Raw genomic sequence first — 25486 nt, 5'->3', positions numbered from 1 at the left:
ACCATCTGAAGCCATCTAGTAGGCCATGACTACACATTTTCAAGTCATGCATGCAACGGAAATTCCTTGACTTTTCCCTGAATTTTACGACAATTTTCAGATTCCCTGACTTTCTACACCCTTTTTCAAATTCCCCGACTTTTCCAGGTACTCTGGCAACCCTGTAAAAACCGCGAGCAGCCGCTAACTGGTCCATTAAAATACAAAAGAGTGGGGCGATTTGGCTTTGAGTTAATATTGCGGGTACAAGTCTCGATAAATAAAATGAAACGCTTTTTAGTCTTATACCTTCTCCTTGTTTGCGGGACGCCGAACGAACCGGATTGCAAAACCATGAAGCAGACTTGGTAGCCCATTTTGACTAGCGAACTGAGTGTAAGCTTTAAAACCATTCCATCTTTGAAACTGACAAAGTTCCGAACCTTTTCCATAATAGCAAACCGAGGACGGAAATACTCCACGTAACTTAGAAAAGTTACTATCAGCGAATTCTGAAACACCAAACAAATGATTGTCAGTAATGCTGGGCTGTGAAACGCAGTATCATAAGTTCGTAAGGTATATGTTCCATAAGTTTGTCACTGGTTAATGAGAGCTTGTCATGAAGTGAATGAGGTGGGTCATAGATTCGAGGTAAAGCAACGCCTGGTCAGGCGCTGCTGTCAAAGGCTTAGTACAGACTAAATAGGATTAGATGGAAGTCATGGAAATTGAGGGAGTGTAATCAATTCCCGCTTGTCGTTCTCGATATGGAAAATATCCTATAAACCTATGATAATAGCAAGAAGTGATATCTAGTTTATTAGGGAGACGGTATAAATTCGCCACATTTCCAGCTTTATCTCCAGTCCAAACGTAGCCTGTCCGGAGTTGATCCCCGCCGCCTCTAAATGACAACCAGCATCTCATTGGTTCTTGAAATCTCACGTTAAGGCGACGCGAATGACGAAAGTGACGTATTTTCCGACTGAGGAGAGGCAGAGAAATAGCCTGGCCTCCTTTTACGCCCCCCCTTGTATTTTGAAAGGGGGGCTGGGACTATGGCGCGCGAATACTTGGGCATCTTATACATTCTCCCTAATAAACCAGATATCACCTCTTGGTAATAGTAAGCTGTATCAGCGGAAATTTCCGGAAAAAAAAAATAATAAATAAAACATTATCCCTTAAAGCTAAGCGCCCCTGAACTTGGCGAAGCGGAAGGCTTGTGGGTGGGATTTGTACGTACAACTCGCTGTGCTCAGACTCAAAACTATGCTTTTTAGCCATATCGTAGTATACGATAGGCTCTTAGTTTGACCCGAGCCGTCCGTAGTAGTAGTAGTGGCCGGGGTTGTCGCTTCGTTATCGTCAGATTTTAGCTTAAAAGGAACTTTATATTACCACAACCCACCCATAGGGGTTACAGGGCTCGGTTAGAGATTTAATTTTAATTAAAATTTTTTCAGGTCAGACCCGGGAATCGAACCCGGGTCGCTGGCGTAGTAAACATCCACTCTACCAACGAACCATAGAGACTTGAAAGTAACCCCGAGTTTTTTATTATTTATTCTTATCTCTAAAATGTCGGGGTGATGTGGGGTGGGGTACCTCTTAATCTGTGGGGTCGGAAACTTTTGAATTTTTATCTGTGGAGTCGGATACTTATGAATTTGTATGTTTGGGGTTTTTATATTTATTTTATTTTTATGTATGTGCCAATTAAATAGATAACGATTTTCCCCGTTTTTCGTTCTCGTTCGGTAGCTATCGTCATCCATGTTATGTTTGACTGGAACGTTTTGGTGGTTAATTCAAAAATGGGTTTAGATAGAGCTAACATAGTGTTAAATGAGCGTTATGCGTTTGATCATTTTAGCATTGCTAAAGGTAATTCGAGGGGATAATCACTATAACTAAACTTTCTCTTTCAAAAGTTTCTGGGCATAAGTCCTTGTTAGAAATTTATAAGATGCGATAAGTGTGCATCGGCATAAGTCTATGTTGTAAACTCATCGAGGGATTATCACTAAAAACTATCTGTTCTTCGATTCGCCGGAATATTAGAATTACAGCATAAGTAAATTTATACGGTTATAATTTAATCACTGTTTAGAGTAGGGAATCGAGGGGCTATTCACTCTGATTTTATGCACGGTAAATCATTTAAGCATTGAAAAAGATAGCACTATTCACTCATTAGGGTAAGGTATAGAGGGGTTATCCACTCATTAGGGTAGGGTATAGAGGGGCTATTCACTCGTACGATATGGCTACTATTACGAGCCCTTGGGCCGTCTTGTTATACAAATGTTCAGGGTTAAAAACGTTCAATAACGCTTTCAGGTCTAAAACAACACTATACTTTTTCACCCACCGATATAACCTTATAATAGTCAATATAATTATTAATAATTTTCAATCGTATCATCTAACTTTGGTTACGTGGGCTTATACTTTTTAACGTGGGTTGAAGTATATAATTTTGGATAACAAGATCGTCAAGGCCGATATTTAAAGCCACATCGCATCCATACGCCATTCCTTAATCAATTTATTCGTATTAAAATCGACTCTCCCTAACGAATTTCCTTTTTAAAGGCGGATGCACACATGGGTTTGGGAGCGGTAAACGGAACGGTAGCGGCAACGGCCAACGGAGCGCGTCAGCGGAAAATCATGCACACCTACAGTTTGGTTTGACGCGTCGCTAGCACCAACGCCACCGATTTCCATAGATATAGGTGGCGATGTAGGCACAAAATATAATGAAAACCAGTAGCACACGAATACTTGAGTAAATTGGATTCCCAATTATTGACCTTGAGACGAGGAAAATTATTATTAACTTTACTTGTTAATAATATAAACAAGTGAGAGAGAACCAAGTGGGTTAAAGATATATTTCACAAGAGGCGGCAACAAGAAGACTTCCAAATCCATATTATACACTATATACGGACCGCATGTAATAATGTAATAAAATATATATATATATATAAAATAAAAATATATATAAATAAATATATATATATATAAAATAAAAATATATGTAAATAAATATATATAATAATAATATATATTTCATATTATATATTATATAAATACTATATTCGTCTGCTTTCTAAAGAAACCACGTGATCGTCTAAACTGCCGTGATTGGATTGCGCTTCTCCGCCGTTCCGTTACCTTCGGCGAAAATAGAAAAATATCCTATTCTCGTCATGGAAGAAGAAGGGTATGGAAGGGTCCTATAGTGTTAAAGAGAGCACGTTGAAAAATCGTAACTTCCACCTTTTCATTCCCTCCTTCCCGAGTTTATCACCAACGTTGAAAGCTTCCGCGAAGGCGCGCTGTAGCAGAGGGGGTAGAGAGCGGATCTAAACATTGCATCCCTCTCTCTGCTTGCGCGATAATATTGCGCAGAGCAGTAATCGCGTTACAGCTAGTGCCGAGAGGAGAGGAGAGTTTTCCCACGTGACCCTACATTTCGCGTAGCCGTCTGCCTATTCACCTCACCATTCCATACCCTTCTTCTTCCATGTTCTCGTCAAGGCTCACGAGCGGCAAGCGGAACACGGCGCGGCATGAACCAAGATGGTTTAGCGCATGCGCGCCGGCGACAACGGAGAGCGGCAACGGCTCAGCGGCGTATGTATGCATCCGCCTTAAGTCCGAAACAAAGTCCATCTAAAACACGGACATTTCCTCCATAAATCAATCCTTAACAACTGTTACTTGAAAAAGCGCTTCCCGTGCCTTCATCTTCCTTACTCATATCCCCTCTATCTAAAGCATCTCTGTTTTTGCCATCAGACATTTTTGTACACTAATATATTAGAAAAATTGGAATATATTTAAAATCAAACGTAAAAAAAAACCAAAAGATAAAGATTAGAGTCTACTTGAAATGGGTTGGCAAGTTTTTGCCAGGGGTGGAAAAAACCGCGGTTTTAACCTGGTTAAAACCGAGTGGCAAAAACTAATTTTTCCGCGGTTTTTTCCACTTTTTAAGATTTTTTTTTCTTTAATTCTATGCAAAGTATTTGACTAATTATTCGTTAAATATTCGCGAACAACTTGAAACTAAATTAATATCAGCTATCATTATGCCTTCAATTTACTAGCATTGGGTACAAGTGCCACTACTCTCTAGCGTTAGAAAATTCGGGTCTTTTTCCACACACTTCTTATTGGCCATGTAACCAACCAAATATAGTTACATGTTATAGCTCAGCCTCGATAGAAATAATGTTTTCTACTGTCTTTCATTAATGGAAAACTTTGAAATAGGTTAATGAATGAAACCGCTTCTACTTTTGTTTTGCTGACAAATGCTCATAGAAAGACACCTGGCAAATTTGAATACTAAAAATTTAATACAGCAATAACCATCTCAAATTTAAAAATTAAAAATACTATTGTTAATTTTCTAACATAACATTAACAAACATCACGAAAATGCACTTAAAACTCGCTAGTTTACCACTTTGCAACCATGAATTTAGTTTTTGCCGGTTTTTTCCGTTTTTGCCGGTTTTTTCCACGTGTCCTGGCAAAAACTAGTTTTGTCCGGGTTTTTGCCAACCCTGACTTGAATTTTTTCTGAACTCCACTCCGTTCAACACAAACAAATACAAAAATTAGGTTAAACTAATTTAGTTTTAAGATTAGAAAAATTGGAATATTTAAAATCAAACGTAAAAGCGCGTAAAACATCAACCTTCTCTAAACTGATTTAGTTTTAAGATTAGAAAAATTGGAATATTTAAAATCAAACGTAAAAAGCGCGTAAAAAATCAAGCTTCTCTCGCAAAATTTCACTCGTGGTATGCAAAATTGTAAGCTATTTCAGAGAAAGTAAGTAAATAAATAATAAAAAGGGGGAAAATCCAATGAAGTAAGTCGTACACTAATGAATATAGAAATAAATACTTCAACAATATACTGATGAAGTTGAGAGGAATGGCAAATCACGGCTATTCCATATTCATCGGGTATATGAGATATATGAATAACCTAAGGACACAATGAGATTTCGAATCTCGTAGCCAAATGTATGAAAAATTCCCCAAGTATATACACTCATGAATATAGCAACAAATATTTAAATAAGGTACTGAAGTTCTAAACAAGTCGAAAGCAATGACAAATCACGGTGATCCATATTCATTGGATTTATGACTAACCTAAGTACACAATCTACGCGGCGGAATGCATGAAAAATTCTCCAACCCCAGAGAAAGTTTACTGTGGATGTTTCTGAGTCATAGAACGATTTCCCTGCTTGAAGCAATAAAGACTGCTTTTTTCTTTCACTCTTTATTTTGGGCACAAAAAAATGGAAGCAATGTACCATATACTTATGATACTGCATGTAAAATACGATGTGGCTAAATATACTATGTAAACTTATACCATATACTTTTGATACCGAATGTAAACTTATATACCATATACTTATGATACCGAATGTAAACTTATATACCATATACTTATGATACCGAATGTAAACTTATATACCATATACTTATGATACCGAATGTAAACTTATACCATATACTTTTGATACCGAATGTAAACTTATATACCATATACTTATGATACCGAATGTAAACTTATATACCATATACTTATGATACCGAATGTAAACTTATATACCATATACTTATGATACCGAATATAAACTTATACCATATACTTATGATACCGAATATAAACTTATACCATATACTTATGATACCGAACGTAAACTTATACCATATACTTATGATACCGAACGTAAACTTCTACCATATACTTATGATACCGAACGTAAACTTGTACCATATACTTATGATACCGAACGTAAACTTCTACCATATACTTATGATACCGAATGTAAACTTCTACCATATACTTATGATACCGAATGTAAACTTCTACCATATACTTATGATACCGAATGTAAACTTCTACCATATACTTATGATACCGAATGTAAACTTCTACCATATACTTATGATACCGACCGAATGTAAACTTCTACCATATACTTATGATACTGAACCTAAACTTCTACCATATACTTATGATACCGAACCTAAACTTCTACCATATACTTATGATACCGAACCTAAACTTCTACCATATACTTATGATACCGAACCTAAACTTCTACCATATACTTATGATACCGAACCTAAACTTCTACCATATACTTATGATACCGAATGTAAACTTCTACCATATACTTATGATACCGAATGTAAATTTCTACCATATACTTATGATACCGAATGTAAACTTCTACCATATACTTATGATACCGAAAAGTGTTGCCACTTATCATTTTTGGGAATTGAGATAACCGATACTGAAAAAGTTCAGCCAGGGAAAAATTTAATTTTAGAAGTTGGAATGGAGAACAGAGTAATCTGGGCACGCGTCAAAGTCCCGGACCCCCTTACGGGACAGGGGGGCGGGTATGAAAGAAGAGGCGGGTCATAGCGACAGAGGTAATAAAGAATTACGTATTTTTCGCCGTCCCCGTCAGCAACGTCTTCAAAACGTAGTTTAAGTGAACCAATAAGATAATTTAAACTTTTGGTTACGTGTTGGAGGGAGGGGCTTTTTACTGGGCTATGAGTCGGACTGAAGTAAATACTAACCGTTCCCCATTCCTACTTCTAAAATTAAATCTATCCCTGATCGAAACAAGTGTGTGATTTTTAGAATAAAGCTGGTAATTTTGACAAGAAAGATGGCCTAAATAAGAACTGTTTCTCTGGACCCTGAGTGTTATCTCGTTCATATAAATTAACGAACGCAACCTGAGGAATATGATTTTCAAATCAAGAGACGAGAATCTTACATGGAAGAGCGCTTCCGTCCATTGAACTTTTTCGTATTCAACCCAGTAACACGTGTCCTTTAAATAGACTCCTTTGTCGCAAACGGAAGGCATGTCATTTCCGTCGTATCGTGATGTTCTACATTCTACGTAGATGAAAGGTTTCCTCGCATCTTCATTGGCAGGTACTTCGCAAAAGAATGGGACTATTAGGCGTGTCGCAATTCGCGTCAATCAATTCAACTTCTCCATCACCCCGCCCTCCGTTAAAACGACCCTTATACCATAGTTTTCCCAATTGATCCGACGTAACCTCTGATTCGTCAAGGTATCGCCACTCACCTTCCTCGTCTAAGTCGCTCGCTACCATAATAAAACGCTTAAAGGAATAGCGCTTCTTTCCGACTAATTTCTTGAGACCCTTTAGAATCTCCGGCGTGTTTATTTTAGCTGAGCGAGATTTACTATTCCTCCTGACGCATTGCGCATCGGCCCTAAACCAGTTCAACATACTAGTTTCGAGCCAGTAACATTTCCTGTATACACGGACGCCGTTCTCGCAAAGTGTTTTGGATGAATAGCTACAAGAAGAGTCAACGTTGTTTCCTCTCTCGCACTCAAATTTCAAGGGTAATGGTTCAACGTGGTTAACCTTGGATATAACGGAACCAAATAAAACTATTCTGTTCGGAAAACACTCCTCTGCGCTTTAGTGATTATTTGCAACAGTTATACGTAAAAATTATTTTCATGAGGTCACTATCTTCATGATTTCAACAAACACATGATGATGACAAAGTTTTGGAGGGGCTTGGGCCCCACGGGCCTATAGAACTCTACGCCAATGTAACTTGCGGTAAAAGTTGTCGGCCACTACGAAGTTAACGCATGTTTTTCTCGAAGTTTGTGGCGTTGGATCCGTAAAGGCGCTGGGCCATTGGACGAGGTTCGGAGGGCATTCCTTAGCTATGACATTGGGTGCCGCTAGGACATTCGGAGCTTGGTATATTCCGTCCGACCATAACCAAGTCTTCAAATTACCACGATTTAAGTAAGAACAGGTAACCTGCGTACCATTGGGGTACGTGGCGTTTCCTGTTTTCACTTCGTCACCTAAAGCCTGGTTTTCACTGGCCCAAAACGCAGGAAAAACCGCGTTCTGCGCCGTTTTTTCAGAGGTAACTTGCCGCAAAATTTTGCCTTTTCTGGGCGGCAAGGAATAGACGAATGCGTGGCGTCATAGGCTTGGTTTTGATCAGCTCGCGAGAGGTTTATTTTCGACGCCATTTTTTTTAATTGAAGGCGTTTGTGTGGTCGAGTTTAATTTAAAAAAATGTATAGTTAACGATTTGTTAAAGGACTTTGGCTTAGTTGTTATTTATATGATAAAAAAGATCGTTTTTACAAAGACAATAAATTCTAAGAAAATTGATAGGTCGCTATTGGTGCATTTTCGACATAACTGGTAAGCCTTGGTCTCTACGAGCTCTCACTCTTTCATGATATTACAAGTTTTAGTGAAAACGTTTTGTCGCCGTGTTTTTAAGGAATTTTCCGCAAAATTTTGCGGATTATTTTTTTTACTGTTCCGTGAAATTTTCGGCAGTGAAAACCAGGCTTAAGGCCCTCATGAGTTTTAACGTCTGGTCCGAACGGCCCAAGGATAGGGAGGAACCCAATGAAGTGCAGGGGTTGAAGGCCTCCACTTTTTTCTGTCATTAATCAAACTGTTGCGATGCCCGTCAAAGTATAGCGAAAACCATTTTGGCAAAACAAAAGGCCCTTTGAACAGAAATTCAAAAAACACATTGGGGGAAAGAGAAAAAACTGTTATAATCAAATTTAAAAGGTATCTTCTTTATTAGCTTCGAGAATTCTATACTGAAATTTTTTACAACGAATGATTAACACGGGAAATTTATATAATGCGCGTATTTTGGTTTCATTATTTAGATTTCTTGCGTGATGATAACCAGATGGTTAATTTGCGCTTACGTAACTAGGGTACTGGATTTAATTTTGAAGTGTCATGCATTTCGTGAGGAAATAAGTCGCACCCTTTTCAACCATTCTGTCATTGTTCTAATAAGTTGCGTGTTTGCTGACTAAACTGTTGATGGACTGTATCATACCTTTTTATTACCAAAATCGACTGAGAGCGCTGTTGCGTCAACTGCGCACAGGGAAGGATAGGTCAAGGTACATCTTTCATCCCCGATCAAGAACTTCTATCGTTTGCCGAAAATGGCACCGCAGTTTTTGGTACGACCTCCGTTTTTTTCGCCTTTCAACCCTAGTTTCTCAACATCTAAGGTGTCGTCGGAGTATCTCCAAACACCCTCTATTTCACTGTCGTTCATGACCAACCACGTTGAACCAGATACCTGGTTGGCCCTGACTACCCTGGATAATATTTCCAGTATCTCGGCGTTGTGTACCATGGCTAACCGAACGGGCGATTGCTTCTCCGTTCTGCAACTCCTTTCCGCGTCCGCGTACGTCACGCGTTCGGAATGCATCCAATACCAAACTGGCCATTGTGGCAGAATACCTGCTTCGCAACCTGGTAGTATAAAGTAAAAGTGTTTAGCTGTTAGGGTTAGTTGACTTACGAGGCCTAAAAGAAGATTTAGGCCTACCTGGTTTTCGACAGACTATCGCCGATTCTTTGTTACAAGGGTTATTAAATGCTCTGGATATACCTATGGGAAAATTGATGGCTTTCCAGTTGAATTTATCCGTGGATTGAACCCAAATGGGAGTCAACGGAGTTTGACTCTGCCCCTTTTTTTGCAAAAGATCCAAGTATAGTTGACCGTATCATTCCTGGTATAGTCCGCCAAACCGGCGTTCATCTTCTGACAAAGGTTTAGGGTCGAGGTGTTTCTCAATGTACCTCGTGTTCCTTCGGGATTGAATGGGCTTCTAACCGCTATAGTGTTGTCAAAGTTCTTTAGAGTTGACGAATCGAATACATCAATTGCCACTTGTCCCGCGACAGGTAACAGCAACGCTAATTTCTGTGAGTCTGACCTTGGTTTGGCTGCAGACGCTTCCTCGAACAAGAGAAACCTTGGTTTGAACGATCTCTAATTTTGATCCACATTTCCGCTAAGGCGCAACTAATCCTCCCATCCTTCGGAGTGAGCGAAGAAAATATAAAAGCGTCAGTCTGACACCATGTAACATTTCTTATTCGTTCTGACTGCTAGCATATTAATTACAACGCAGTCTCATTAATAACGACTCTTAGTGACAGCTAACATGTTTCTGTTCGGCGTCGTACTACAAACTGCCGGCTAACAACAAATACAGAAATATGGTAATTTAAGTTATTTTACGCGGTCCTATGAGGGATCGACTAATCTGCGGAATGTCTGAACGTCTCTGAACTGCTGAAAATAGTAGAACTCCTACTATAAAATTCTCCCATCCTACCAAACCGTAAACTGTCTGAACCTTTTTGACTATTTTGCTGAAATGCCGAATTCTGAACAGTGAACATTGAAATTAAAGTAAGAGATCGTCTGAACCTTTTTGACTATTTTGCTGAAATGCTGAATTCTGAACCGTGAACTTTCAAATTAATGTAAGATAGAGACCGTCTGAACTTTTTTGACTAATTTTCTTAAATGCTGAATTCTGAACAGTGAATTTGGAAAATGAAGTAGAATGGAGACCGTCTGAACTTTTTTGACTATTTTGCTAAAATGCTGAATTCTGAACCGAAATTAATGTAAGATAGGGACCGTCTGAACCTTTTGATAATTTTGCTGAAATTCTGAATTCTGAACCGTGAATTTTGAAAATGAAGTAGAATGGAGACCGTCTGAACTTTTTTTGACTATTTTGCTGAATTGCCGAATTCTGAACCGAAATTAATGTAAGATAGAGACCGTCAGAATTTTTTTGACTATTTTGCTGAAATGATGAATTGATAATATGCCGGGGGGGTGGGCAACTAAATTAACTTCAAGGACTGGCGACAGAAGTATAGCTATGGTATTTTTAGGACACAGAATTTACCAAAACCATTCATTTTTGGTAAAGTAATCTGAGAAATTTCCAAATTATTGTGTGAAGAAAATTTTATAAATTCCAAAAATAAGGAAAACGAGAATATAAGCGGGAAGTTGCGAAAATTACATTAGCGATATTTTAGTTTCTAAAAAAAGCATTAATTCGATATCTTGGGAAAAAGGCACTAATTGGTTTTTAATTAACTAGTTTTTCTCAACTAAAATTTGCCTTTTCCAAAATTTTTATACTCAAATAAAATGAGACCTTTTCTGAAATTTTTCTCAATTAAAATCAACCTTTTTCAGAATTTAGATGCTTATTTCATTTAGAACACAAATGAAATGGGACCTTTTCCTAATTTTTTCTCAATTAAAATCCACCTTTTCAAATATTATTAGCATAAATTTCATAATTTTTGTAGATTCTGCTTTTATCAGTGAGATCTAGAATTCAGCATTTCAGCAAAATAGTCAAAAAAGTTCAAACGGTCTCTATCTTACATTAATTTCGGTTCAGAATTCGGAATTTCAGTATTTCAGCAAAATAGTTAAAAAAATTCAGACGGTCTCCATTCTACTTCATTTTCAAAATTCACGGTTCAGAATTCAGCATTTCAGCAAAATAGTCAAAAAAGTTCAGACGGTCTCTATTTTACATTAATTTCAAAGTTCACGGTTCAGAATTCAGCATTTCAGCAAAATAGTCAAAAAAGTTCAGACGGCCTCTATCTTACATTAATTTCGGTTCAGAATTCAGCATTTCAGCAAAATATTCAAAAAAAGTTCAGACGGTCTCTATCTTACATTAATTTCGGTTCAGAATTCAGCATTTCAGCAAAATAGTCAAAAAAGTTCAGACCGTCTCTATCTTACATTAATTTCAAAGTTCACGGTTCAGAATTCAGCATTTCAGCAAAATAGTCAAAAAGGTTCAGACGATCTCTTACTTTAATTTCAATGTTCACTGTTCAGAATTCGGCATTTCAGCTAAATAGTCAAAAAGGATCAGACAGTTTACGGTTTGGTAGGATGGAAGAATTTTATAGTAGGAATTCTACTATTTTCAGCAGTTCAGAAGTTCAGACATTCCGCAGATTAGTCGATCCCGTGCTAGGACTATTATTATTATTTATTACTAATCAACAACAATAATTACATTACTTTATGAAATTTTAGGTAAAAGATTGATGCAAAATTGCAGAAGTTTATAGCAATTATCATAATTTCGTACGATATGTTCCATAAGTTTGTCACTGGTTACTGAGAGATTGACATGAAGTGACGTAGGTAAAGCGTAGGAGTTGTAAGTCTCTAGCATTTCGTAGTAGTATAGGTAGTGTCATACTTATGTAACATATGTTATAAACTTATGCAATTAGATGATCACTGTGCCTTTTAATAACGTGGTAAAACGAGATACATTCTTCGGGTGTGGTCATTTAAGCATCTTTAAGCATCTGGAGAAGAGGTTAGAGAGTCTCTCCGTCTCTGCCAGAAAGACGAGTAAAGCCAGAGCGTGTCCGATGGTCAAGATGGCGAACGCGCCTTGCAGGTCCACTATGACCAAGTGTCTTGTACCACTCTTTTCCTGGAGGTGGTCTGTGTCAAACATGCCCTTAATCCTTTCCCACTCAATCGTGTCCTTACGGAACTTTTCCAGGATACCACAATCCTGCAGACGAAGTACTCTGAATCGCAAACATTAAGTTTTCTATTTAATATAATTGTTGGCTTTTTAAAACCGTAGTAGAGAACGCCGGTGGTCGCTTGTTTCCGCAGAGTTTCATTTTTCACACCTTAAAAGCCTATAGCCTGTTTCCGCACAGTTTGCAAAACATTTTAAAAACCTTAATCTTATGATGCTGGCCCATTGGACCGAAAATAGCCAAAATGTGAGTTTTTATGATTATAAAATTTTCGATGCTATTTAACGATAGATTAATTTTTAATGCAGATTTAACAAATGGAATTAAAAATGCTCCTTTTACTTCTTTTTAGTCACATCGTTTGATGTACATCTAACGATGGGGGTATTAGTTTGACTTGGTCTGAAGAAGAAGTATCGTTCGTCTTTTTAAAGGGAGAGTGAAAAGAGGCATTTTTGATTTTCAAAGGGTGTCGATTATGATTTCTCTATAACAATGCATTACGAATGCACTATGCACATATGAATGAACGCACTTAGAGTGAATAGGGATAAATTGTGTTTAGGTGATATTTTTCATTGACTGGTGATTTTAAAGGTGGAAAGGCTGATGATTTATCTATAACAGTACAATGCGGATGCAGTGTAAAATATTAATGAACAAACAGTAATATATGTATATCTTTTATGAACACCACAATTTGTCATATTGCCTTACCGTAAATGAGAGATTTCATTCTCTCTTTAAAATTTGTCACACTTTAAGCCATGAATATTCTAAGAATCCGAACAACTTTCTATAGAATAAAAAGTTCGGGGTTTACACAAAGAAAGAACTCAAGTTGGGTGTTTTACCGAATTCTCTCTCTTTCAAATGCTTCCGGGCATAAGTCCATGTTATAAATCTAAAAGAGTCTATGTCGTAAACTCATCGAGTGGATAATCAATATAACTATCTGTTTTTTAGCCACATCGTTTGATGTACAAAAAGACATTGCCAATTTTAAAAGGGATTGGGATTATTTAGTAGTTCAAAGCAATCATTTTAGCACTGTTAAAAGCAACGCGTCGAGGGGCTATTCACTAATAAAGAATTTCTTGAATTGGTGATTTTTATTGATACTTTTAAATGTGATAGGGATTTATTGATGATTTAAAATGGATGGCGATTAAGGGTAACTAATACCTATTCCAAAGATAGAATGTTCTCGATAGATGGAGCCTTACAAACGATGGGGCTCTATTTGGCCGGGGCCATCTTGTTTTTAACAAAAACACACTTGGTTTAATGGTTACTTACGTCTATCAATACACTTTTTTACATCGATAGTGATATTGCAATGGTCGAATCACAAGTTTGCATGCCCCTATTGTAGCATAACCTAACCTAACCAAAATATAACCGAACCTAACCTAACCCTAACCGAATCAAACCTAATCAACAAGAAAATAAAAATGTTTTATTTGCAAACTGTGTGGAAATGGGTTATGGTAAAAAATGGTGAACTAAATTTGCAATGTAAAAACTGTGCGGGAATGGGCCTTATAATGTGTGCGGAGTTGGACATCCTTGAGAACGCGAATCAATTTGCAAGCTGACAGCGTGCGAGTTTTTCCTCGCTGTAGCAAATTCTTAGGTTCATTAATTAAAAGTGCCTTTGAAAACAATGTGAAAGGGGAAAGATCAAAATTAGTTAGATATTGGTTTGAAATGACAGATATTTTAAAATTAAAATTAGTTTGAAATTTCATGGAGAATACTTGTGAAATTGCCTACAGCCTACTACACGTATTTGAAACTCATGCCGTGCACTCGAGCTAAAAAACTAGCGGATATTTTAAGTTCTGAAGTTTAAAAGCTATGTTACATAGAGATCTAGGTTTGCGCGTGCTGACAACCGATGTTGTAACAGAGTATTTACAGAATAAGCTGTCGTCCGAGATAGGGAGTTGCAAATCCTGTAGCGTGAGAACAAATTTCCTCACGCGCATTCTTTATCCTTGGTAAAACTACATCACAGTGGTAATGTTTTGAAAGATCTATCAAATTTTGCTGCTTTTTCAAATTAGGCCTAACCCTCTCAGGTTATTTTTCGCCTTTCATTAACTACGGGCTCTTGATCGCTTTCGGATGGATGAAACGTGCGGGACCAAGTAATATTTTGGATTTCAATGCCATTTTTAGCCACATCGTATGATGAACATCTACGATGAGGGTCTTAGTTTGACCTGGCCTGTTGGTGGTGGTGGTGGCGTGAAAGAGAACTGCCTTAGACAGTATAAAATTTTTCGATCGTCATTGAAGGGAGAGTGAATGGGAGAGAATTGTGGTGAGGTGATATTTTTCGTTCGTGTATTTTGAAAGGAAGGAAATTATGATAGTTAGGTTAAGCCATATACCCTCCTTTAAAAATTCCTCTTACCCGTCGACAATAAGAGTTTCACGCTCCCCTCTTTCAACATTCAAAGAAATCGAGGGAAATTTTGAAAGCAAAAGCAAGTATTTACTGACGTTCTTTTTAGAATGGTCTTAAGGCACCGGGATATTACAATTATTGGGTGTTTTACCGAATTCTTTCTCTTTCAAACTCTTCTGACCATAAGTTCATGTTAGAAATTTATAAGAAGCGATAAGTGTGCATCGGCATAAGTCTATGTTGTAAACTCATCGAGAGGATAATCACTAAAACTACCTGTTCTTCGATTCGCCGGAATATTACAATTACGGCATAAGTAAATTAATACGGGTAATAATTCTATCACCGTTTAGGGTAGGGCATCGAGGGGCTATTCACTCTGATTTTATGCACGGTAATTTATTTAAGCATTGTAAAAGATATCGCTATTCACTCATTAGGGTAAAGTATAGAAGGGTTATCCACTCATCAGGGTAGGGTATAGAGGGGCTATTCACTCGTACGATGTGGCTACTATTACGAGCCCTTGGGTCGCCTTGTTAAATTCAGCATTTTAGCATGCATATGGTGTACTTTTAGAATAAAAAATTAAAATAACATTGCGCATTAATTAAGCAAAGTGGATGTATTTTTGAAGAGCTTACACCATATTGAGGGGAACTCGAAGCGGAGAGCCTTTTGGCACTTTGAAGATTGAAAAGTATTACTTCATTATTAACCAATCACAGCTCTAAAAGGGAAGTGTTCATGTGTTTCACCATCAATTGACAACAGGAACTGATCACTTCATTCAAGCAGAAGTTAATGACTTTTTCCAAGGAAAATGTAAGACTCGCAAAGTTCATATTCGAAACCTTCAAGCTCTATTCATTAGTACCTATTAACTTGGTGAGATTAGCCCACCAGGAGTGTGGAAATAACTAAACGGCTAAACGTGGTTCGTAATTTCGGTTAAAAATAGAGACGATCCGAGAAAAACTTTTTCAACAGATCATCCCAAATATTTTGATAAAAGGAGGTGGTACGAAAGGGGGATGGTAAGTGAGATGGACCACGGCCCACTCGATCACGCGCTCACGGACGGATGCTAATCGAGCTAGAAGTCCGTTCAAAGAATTCGATTACCATGTATAAGCGCGACTCTTACTTGAAGTTAATTTCTGATTCCTTTGAATTCAAATGAACCCAAAATTAAGGGACTCTTTCAAAATGGATCGTTTTCTTTGGAAAAATAATTTGCCATGTCAAAATGAGAGATTCAGTGCTAAGAGTAAGAGTATCTTCGTATCTACTGGTCCAAACGCCTTGAAACTCTACTACAATCTCCCATCGTGGGATTCTTAGGAGAATTATATAGGCTCAATTTAAATATGTAAAAAGCAGTTTTTTTAACGCTTATATATAATCCCCCACTTAAACAATGTAATTCACCACTAGATTTTACTACCACTAAAATAATGTTATCTCCCGGTTGTCATAGCAACCACTTAAAAAAATTAATTAGCCCTTAACGTGGGCATTCACCAAAAAAATTAATTCACCATTAATAATTAAAAAAACATTTCTAGTTTTTATTCAAAATAATCACACCGCTTTACTGGCGAATAAGGGCTTTCTTCGTTCTTTCAGGCCGGCCTCTTTTACGTTTTTGGCCAATTGGTACTTGCTTAGCAGTGTCAGGAAAGATACAAAGTTTTCGCATTACAGAAAGTCCGTAGATATGCTTACACGCAAAATTCTTTAAAAAAAAAAAGCACAAGTACACGATGAATGTTCCCAGGGAGGCTATTCTCTAAGGTCCTTTTGGAGGAATTTCGATCCGAATCTTTTCATTCGGAGTCAATTTCTCCGAATGAAAATAAAACGTATTCTGTAAGCACCTTATCCTAATCATACGGTGATAACCTCTCCGAATCATTCGGCGGCCGTAAGAGACGGCCGAATCGGGCATTCGGAGTTTTTACCGCCTCTCTTCCCTCCATCAATCTTAGATTCGCCGAACTTTCGCCGAACTTTCGCCGGAGTTTTGGCTGCGGTTCATATTTTTATTTAGTATGACTGCTTTGTTTTTTCAACTCAAGCTTCATCGTTTGCGATTTGAACATGGTAATCGCATTGCCCGTCGCGATTTACGAGTTCAAGGGGTTTTTCGAGACTTAAAATCAAGCGTGGGCAAAATTTTAGGTTAAAGCGGGAAATGGCTTTAGGCCTTGGCGGGCCTTGGCGAAATCTACAAGGTAGATCGACGGCTTTTTGGTAGATTTGAAGGTAAAAAAACGTCGTTGAATTTATCCTACATTTAAGGGATAATTTCGCGAGATCCAATTACTTAACACAGATTTAATTGTTAATTTTAATATTTTTTCTACCGGGGCTTGTAAGTTAGAGCCACATATTTTTGACCAATTGCATCAATTATTAATAATGGCTAGATTAAATTTGGTTATTTCGTTTAGCATCTATTTAAATTATTAAATTTTGGTAGGTGTGTGACCATTGATAGAGGGCTAATGATCTACATTAATGAATTTATTTAATCTCACGAGATCCACACAATTGGATTATAATTTGCGATTAATTAACGTTGTTATTCTAGGTTCTCATTGCCTCATATTTAACCCTACTAAAACTTACGCTAAGTTTCATTCAAAATTCGACGTATATTAACTGTTGTTTAGCGTGTACTTTAATACCATTTTAAAAGAATATTATGAAGCAATTTAAAAATAAATTATTTTTTATCAAAAATAAATAAATAAATAAAAAAGGAAAAAAAAAACACTTGTTTCTATCTTAAGAAAAGAAATCGAAAAAGAGAAAATTTGCTTTGTATTGAATGTGTTCCCAATACAAAGACCATTTCCCAAAATTTCCACTCCTTGGGAAAAACCAAAGTTTCCATCCCTTCAATTTGAAAGCGCGCCAAATAAAATTGTCCAATAAAGAAAAAGTGGGCGTCAAAAAGTACCACGTGGCTCAAGAGGAAGTGACGTCCATTTGGATTGAGAGAAAATTTTCGAAGTATCCGAATGACGATAAGGATTGGGGTTAGAGAATACGGTTTTCTCGGTCCACTCCGAATGAGCCCGATCCGAATCATAAGGATTCGGAGTGATCCGAATGATTTTCGATTTTTAGAGAATAGCCTCCCAGGTCAACAAATTTAACTTGATAAGATAAATATTCAAATAATTTTCCTTAAACGCATCGAAGCTACGGAATCGTCTTGACCGTAATTTAACAACTTCTGCTGTCACAGAAGCTCGATGACTTGCAGCGACATAACAATCAATTGTGTCAGTTCCTTCGTCTTCAAACACCACGGGAGCCGTACGAACCCACTGATACGCTCTGGTCATTATGTGCAAGTTATACGTAGGCATTGTTTTGAAGATTTTAGCGTTAATATTTGATGGGTCTCGGTCAGTTGACCAGGACTTCACAATCATCATCATATTTCCCAGGAACGTGCCTGTAAAAAGATAATCGATTTATCATGGATCGAAGTCGATCATTTCTTGGATCGCCAATGTAATTCACGTTTGAACACATTTTTTGACCAATATCTTGTCTTGGAATTCTAATGCTTTCTCCATCTGCTTTATACACTCGGCGTGTCTTATAAAGGTCGTTTCCATGTTTCTGACAAGATGTCGGCCCATTTCGAATCCTGCAATCAACTGAGTTAGGATTACCCATAGCCCTGCATCTGTTCCTGGAAGGAAGATTTTTAAGCACTTCCACTGGTGGAATATCCTCATCTGGATCAGTTGTAGGAACAAGTGATGACTCCACTGCAATGTCGGTTGGAACTGTGGTAGTCGTTGAGGGCTTCGGTGATACTGTTGAAAGAGTCATTTTACCAGGCTCAGCACTTCTCATAGCATTTTGATGGAAACATGATGTTAGCTTTCTCTTTCTCCTGCGCAGCTGCTTTTATCTTCTGAGCACCGCTCAAAGTATTACGTTTCATTTTTGATTTGATCACTAATAATCTCTATTTATGGTTTGTCTAACATCTCAGCCATAATTTTATTCATAACAGGCATTATATTTTAAACAGAGTTTTCTACTTTCAGCAGGGAGAGAAATAGACCACCACCTAACAGCGAGAATGATCGAGAAAATTCCAGGTTTTCTCTCTGAGCATGGGCAAAATGACAGGATAGACTGAGACTGTTTTAGAGTGAAGGTTTCAAACTAAATAAATAAGCCGATGTGCGGTTGTGAAGTCAGGCCATGGGGAGGGGGATAATGTAAAAGCCAAGGCAATGGGTGACTACTTCATAGGTCTCAGATTTTTAGTTTTACAATTTTCAAGTTCGAAGGCGAAATTTTATATTGAAAAGACTGAATGACCGATGGAAAGTAGTTTATATTTTCTTGTGTTTTTCTTATGACAAAGGTAAAATGAGTATTATTTGACAATTATGGGGCCCCTGTTCTTAAGGGGCCCCTGGGCCAGTGCCCAACGGGCCCAATGGATAAGACGGCACTGCATGGGCATCAGCATCGGCTCTTGCAGTGAAAGTTTTAACTATCCGCCATTTTGCACACTTTCGTTTTGCTTTTACGGTTTTTGTAGTACTATCTTCCTGCACCGATTCTTCTTCTGATTCAGAGACATATCGAAGCTTCGTCAGTTGCGAAGACATTTCGATTATGAGTTGGCTGTTGGCATTAGAAAATGCGATGAGAATTAGGTTAAAGGTAGATTTAATATTTTTTAAAGTCTTATTCCATTTTTTAGTGATTGAGCAAATTAAGGGCGAATTAATTTTTTAAATGGTTACTATGACAACCGGGAGATTAAATTCTATTAGTGGTTTCAAAATCTAGTGGTTATTTACATTGTTTTAGTGGCCATTTAAATCATACGCTTTTTTTAACAGGGATGAGTGCCATAGAAAGCCTTAGTCTTATACTTTCCAGGATAAGAGTGATCAACTCACGCGTCAAAGAGTGCTATAAAAGGTACTATTTCCAATTTCATCTTTACATGACAGCTTCAATTTAACTACGACGTATTACCAGAAGGAGATAATAGAAGAAGGATGACACTCTGTATCCTCTTAATACTTTAGTTATTCTTCCCAGGCTTACCCATTTTGTTTGATCTCCCGCTCATCAAACTTCAGATGGGCATCGCGCATCGTGCTAGGGTGAATTCTATAATTGTTTGGTAATAAATCCCAGCAATTACCCACAAATCTTGATTGTCATGACGTGGGACATAAATCCACAAGCGCATGCGTCTTGCCAAATAGCTAAACGCTAATAGAGTAATAATAATTTATCGCGTATGTGATTCGGTTTAGTAACCTTGCTCCAAATGCTCTGCTGTTGGGAAGAATGAAGTTACACTTACACCGCTTTGTGGTGCCCTTCTCTCGAAGAGAAGTATTATATACTTCTGGTAATACTAGATCTCCGGGATAGACAATAATAATTATCTGAAAATTGAAAGTAAAGTTACACGAAGACTACTGCGTATGTTTGCTTACCAGCGTGTCCCAAGAAAGTGTTAAACGAGTTGGTCACTAAGAAAGTGAAAATTATGTTCCCCCAACCGAGCGACTGACCCTTGCATGTTCTCTCGGCCCCAACCGAAGGCATACTTCGCGTGCAAGACCTTCAAGACACCCAAAGGCACCGATGTCGCCCCGGAACTGATCGGGTCTCGTCTGACTCCGTCGCCCAAGTGACCTAAACGACCGGTACTAATCGCCTACAAGTATACGAAAAGCATTTTAAGCCTGGCGTCGGCTGTTTTCAACAACTCGCAACGGAGTCCAATTTTTTGGTTCAAAGATGTTTTCAATTCCGGTTGTCACGTGACGTTTTTAATCGAAATGTCAACGAACCAAATGGCAAGGGAGTACGTTATTTCTTAGTTCATCCGTTTCGTAATGGCGACTAAAGCTCCCACTTGACCGAAAAAACAACTTTGCAGCTGGACGTCAAACGTCAGATTGGTTTTCTTACGTTGTCGCCCATCGTTTTAGCGTTTTCACTTAGCGTAGTTCTCGCAAATAATGGAACCAAGACTTACCAAATAAACTGAACATTGTACCAATTGCGGACATCTTTCTTTTTTGGTCTTTGTAACCTTTGTGTCTAATATCATAAAGATATTGATGGCTCCGAACCTCTTCAAAAACTTTCAGCATTTGACTTTGGCAATCTCAGGGATTTGTACTAGGGATGAACCGGTACCGATACCATATCGGGGTTTCCCGATAGTATCGGATCGGTTGGTTCGATACCGATACTAACCCGATACTCGTTTAAAAGAAGTTATATGGCGCTACATGACATTTTTAGGTATTTTAGAAACGTAATGATGGTGATAATATCTCATTTCTATGAATTTCAATCGTGACGAGTTCTCATTTATATAAAAGTACCTGAATTCAGTTTATCTGACAACTAATAAGCAAAAATCTTTCTTAGTACGCGCCTACTACTCTAGGGATGAACCGATACCATATCGGTATCGGTTGAAGTATCGGGTTTTGGATCATAGTGAGTAAATATCGGTATCGATCGGTATCGGTTCATGTTTGTACCGGTATCGATCGGTATCGGGTTAAGCCTGGTATCGGCCATCTCTAATTTGTACTAGTAACTAACTCGATTAGGAACTAAATAAATAAAGACATGGCGGACCGCGGACGTCCTTTTCCGAACACGCGTGGTCGAAAATGACGTCACGACTCGAGCTCATTGCTGATTGGCTCGCGTGGAGCGTTAACAATGAACGCGGGCTAAAAAAAAAGAAAACCAATATCGCCACAGTACGCGTAATTTCTGTCCAGCGTAACTATGTTTTTTTCCGTTGTCATGCACTTGACGTCGGACGAAAAGTCATGATTTACGCCAAGTGAAAACCATGCCTTATGATTTTTACGAGAGCTACAAAAACATTGGTTTGAAGAATAATTTTAAAAATATGTATAAAATGCTTTTTGCACCCAATATTACTATGGAATCATTACTGCTGAGAATAAACTGAATCGTTTTCAAATTTAAAATTGGTTCTTCACGAGCAGCTTCAAAGTACGCTTTTGTAATTAATTTTTGGCAGCAGACGCCATTTTGAAGAGATCTAGCAACTCTAAAAAATTTCTCTTAGCCACTCATGACGTAGCGTGGCCAAAAAAACCGCAAACGGAGAGAGACTGTATTTTTCTAGTTGCCGGTAGTTGAACGCAGCCTTCATGCCCCTTAAAGTATTAAACCTTTCAAAATCGAAACATAACCAACCAGACAGGTTATAACCACACGTAAAAGATAGTTTTAGGTCATGTTAAAAATGGGCGCTTTGGTGATACCAAAATTATACGACTCACGAGAAAGGGAATTCAACTATATCAAGACAATTCTAAACTTCAAATAAATTTTGAAAGCTAGAACTTAAATAAGAGGGGTTATACATGATTTTTTTAGTGTACCACAGTCACTGAAAATATAAAAGCACTTGTCAAAGGGACCTAGCGCTGTATTCACCTAAGCTAAACGTGATCACAAAAACTACTTTTTTCCTTTTATGACTGACCTCTATGGCTTGATGAAAGAAAGTGCTACGCAAACTGCCCGCAACTATCTTCCCTTGATGGACAGCGGCGGCTAATTGGTCAAGAGTGTCGATCGGATCCTCCAAACCCGGAAAGTTCAAAAATGAAACTGCGCAAAAAAGACGCCATAATTAACATAAACACAATGAGATAACAAAAAGTGAGACAGTAAGGAAAGTGGAGGCGACGCGTGATTCTAATTGCCTCTGAGCGAGGGGCTAGTCATTCGCCAAAATTTTGTACAGCTGATTTCTGGATGTGAATTCCGTTGATTACTGAACGAATTCCTTGATTTCTGTGATTGGGATTATTTTCGGTGATTTCCATAATCTTTACACTGATTTCCCGTTATTGCCGCAGATTACTTGTGATTCCTGTTTGAATTCCAACGAATTCTGTTGATTTTTTGGTGAATGCCGTGATTACCACTGGATTCATCGTGAATTACGATGAATACAGTAATTATTTCTATCTGAACTGATTACGATTTTTATTTTAGATCTTCGAGTTCCTCGATTGATTATGTGTGGTAATTTCACGAAATGTGTGATTTCCGAGGTGATTACAAAATATTACAAGTAAATCATGTGATTATTTCTGATTTTCTCAAGATTTCACATGATTTCCATTTATTATCGGAGATTTCTGATTACCTTTGATTACATACAAAAATGATTGTGATTACTGATGATTTTCTAAGAGTTCCAGAAATCAAGTAATCGATTTCTGCGGTTGTGTACACCTGATTATTAAAGTGACTAACCCCTCGCCTCTGAGACAACGATTTATTTTCGAACTTCTAGGGGTAAACTTGTCTATGAAAATCGCGAGTACGCGTGCAAACCGAACCCCTCGCCTCTGAGACAACGATTTATTTTCGAACTTCTAGGGGTAAACTTGTCTATGAAAATCGCGAGTACGCGTGCAAACCGAATTACATCTACAAATTAATATAGCGAAATATATGAAAGACATTTTGCTTCTTACTTAGTTGACCCGAAAAGGAAGCGTAGGCGATCATCGAAAAGATGAACCAACCAATCAAGCCGACTTTCAAGGAACTGCAATGCGATCCAATCGCCTGGGTGGTTCGGCTCCGGCGTCAAGGAGGGCGCCGTATTCGTACCAAAGAGCCTCACCGAACGACCAAAAGAACCTGTTATTCGAGGCCATCAAATCGACAAAGAATCGCACCGCCAAAAACTTCAAGAAAATGGCCATAGCGGGAAACAGGCACAGAATGCAAATCCATACCTAGCAAAGGTACAATAAAGAAATTTGTTTAGCCTGGATCTTTCAAACGCTATAGGGAGTTAACAGTTCTGAGCCTGAAACGTCACACCCCTAACGGTTGGAAACAGTATTCTACGCGAAAAATTCTAACCAGAGAGGGGCTGCGTGACGTCAGACTATCTCTTCCCCCTAGCCAGTTGTTAGCTCCTATGGAAAACCAAGGATGATGGAGGAGGATGCTAAATCTGATAGAAATAGGTGCGCTAACTGTGCAACGGCTCAGATTGGGTGGAACGCCAAAAAGGGGGGGATAGTCGGACTCAATTGTAATTGGTTCGTCTGTAGCCCTTCTCAGCCAATTACCAATGCGTCCGACTATTCTTCCCCATTTTTGGCGTCCCACCAAAACTGGGTCGTTCCACAGTTAGCGCGCCTATATTTATCTCAGATTTCGAATCCTACCCCCATCATCCTTGGAAAAACTAGACGCGGTGGCGACAAGCAAGTCACGGCACGAGCAACAGGAGATTAGTAATCTTGGATCGTTCGAATTTCTTAGTACTGCTTAATGTATTTAGTGTAGGAGGTAAATTAGGATCCGTTTATTTTCTGGTACGACAAAGTTACTAAAAAATTTCAAATTACTGTTTCAAGATGGACTTGGGTAAATTGAGATCTCAGACCATGCACCTAACCCATGGACAGGCAAACTGAATAGGGAGCTAGGTTTGCTTAGAGCAACGACTAACACTAGCGCTGTGGTGGCGTAGGTAGGAAGTTTTTCACCAAACCCTAGTAAAATTCGCGCCATTTTGGTTTTTTGAGGACTAGAGGTCTCCCTTCATCGATATGGGGAGAAAATCTGACTAAATTATAACATTAAGTTGAATTTCATTATTTATTTATTTTAGCCTCTCTCTCTCATTAAAGATTCATAAGCGATCTATCAATTTAGTTTTGTAAATATCACTCTGGTATTGTTTATAAAATCTGTTTAAATATATCCCGAACTATTACAGACAATGTTTTCTTTACGGGCATTTGGCGATAAATTGCGGTCGTTAGACGCGTGAGGGCGCGTGCTACGCATTGCCATTTGTTAACGCGGGTTTAACATGATTTTTCTGTCCATGGGTTAGGTGGTCTCTGGTCTGGATGAGATGTACTCTCTTAAGCTCACCTTTAATTTTCCAGTGGAAAAAGTAACTCTTTATTAGGTCTCTTTAGGACTAAATTATCTTTTGGATCACTAAAGCTTACCACGCACTAGTCTCTTTTGCCAGCGTCCGTCCTATGATATTTTGAGCGCCTTTACTGGTGTACTTACTTCCAAGCTAAATGGTTTAATTAGTGCCAAGGCTCTTGGCAATTGAAGCGGAGCGCGCAAAACGAAGGTGGCTTTCTCGTTGACATCTGGATGGACAAAATCCACTACTAGACTTCTTGGGAAGCTGTTCTGAAGCGTCATGCTGAAGTAAACTTCCTAAATCATTGAAGTAGAAGGTAATTTTCTCTTTAAATTAAGACAAGTTTCGTTAAAATCGGATAAGATTTCACCAGGGGTCACGTTTAAGCCTATCAGGTCTGAGCTCGTCTCTTTTATGATGACACAAAGGCAAGAAATATAGCAATGGTTAAAATGTATGGTCAACCCAAAGCCACTTTTAATTAATAGTAAAGATTCTTAATTTGTCAAGTTTTTAAAACTATTTTTCTTTGAACTAAATGCCGTAAAATAACCTTTGAGAATTTGGAATAACTATACAGGAGTGTTAAATGATTTT

The 25486-nt window shown here is 38.1% G+C and overlaps 2 protein-coding genes across 2 annotated transcripts; both read right to left on the bottom strand.

The window, feature by feature from the left end:
* Positions 1–20416: 20416 nt before the first annotated feature.
* Positions 20417–23514, bottom strand: LOC149650466 (uncharacterized). Its single transcript, XM_089849242.1, has 3 exons — positions 23457–23514; positions 22451–22578; positions 20417–20620 (listed from the first exon to the last, which is right to left on the bottom strand). Exons 1-3 carry the CDS (start codon positions 23488–23490, stop codon positions 20417–20419), a joined length of 366 nt encoding a protein of 121 aa, XP_089705368.1. The 5' UTR covers positions 23491–23514.
* Positions 23515–23522: 8 nt separating this feature from the next.
* Positions 23523–25267, bottom strand: LOC149650465 (uncharacterized). The gene is made up of 2 exons (XM_089849240.1): positions 25030–25267; positions 23523–23723 (listed from the first exon to the last, which is right to left on the bottom strand). The coding sequence occupies exons 1-2, from the start codon at positions 25168–25170 to the stop codon at positions 23523–23525; spliced, it is 342 nt and encodes a 113-aa protein (XP_089705366.1). The 5' UTR covers positions 25171–25267.
* Between the last annotated feature and the right edge of the window lie 219 nt (positions 25268–25486).

The sequence above is a fragment of the Phalangium opilio genome, unplaced genomic scaffold (genome assembly GCF_054372755.1).
Source record: "Phalangium opilio isolate 3A_F unplaced genomic scaffold, DU_Popi_V2 ptg000087l_1, whole genome shotgun sequence".
Taxonomy (NCBI): domain Eukaryota; kingdom Metazoa; phylum Arthropoda; class Arachnida; order Opiliones; family Phalangiidae; genus Phalangium; species Phalangium opilio.
The sequence above is the reverse complement of the archived record's forward strand: the minus strand, read 5'-3'. Positions and strand labels throughout refer to the sequence as shown.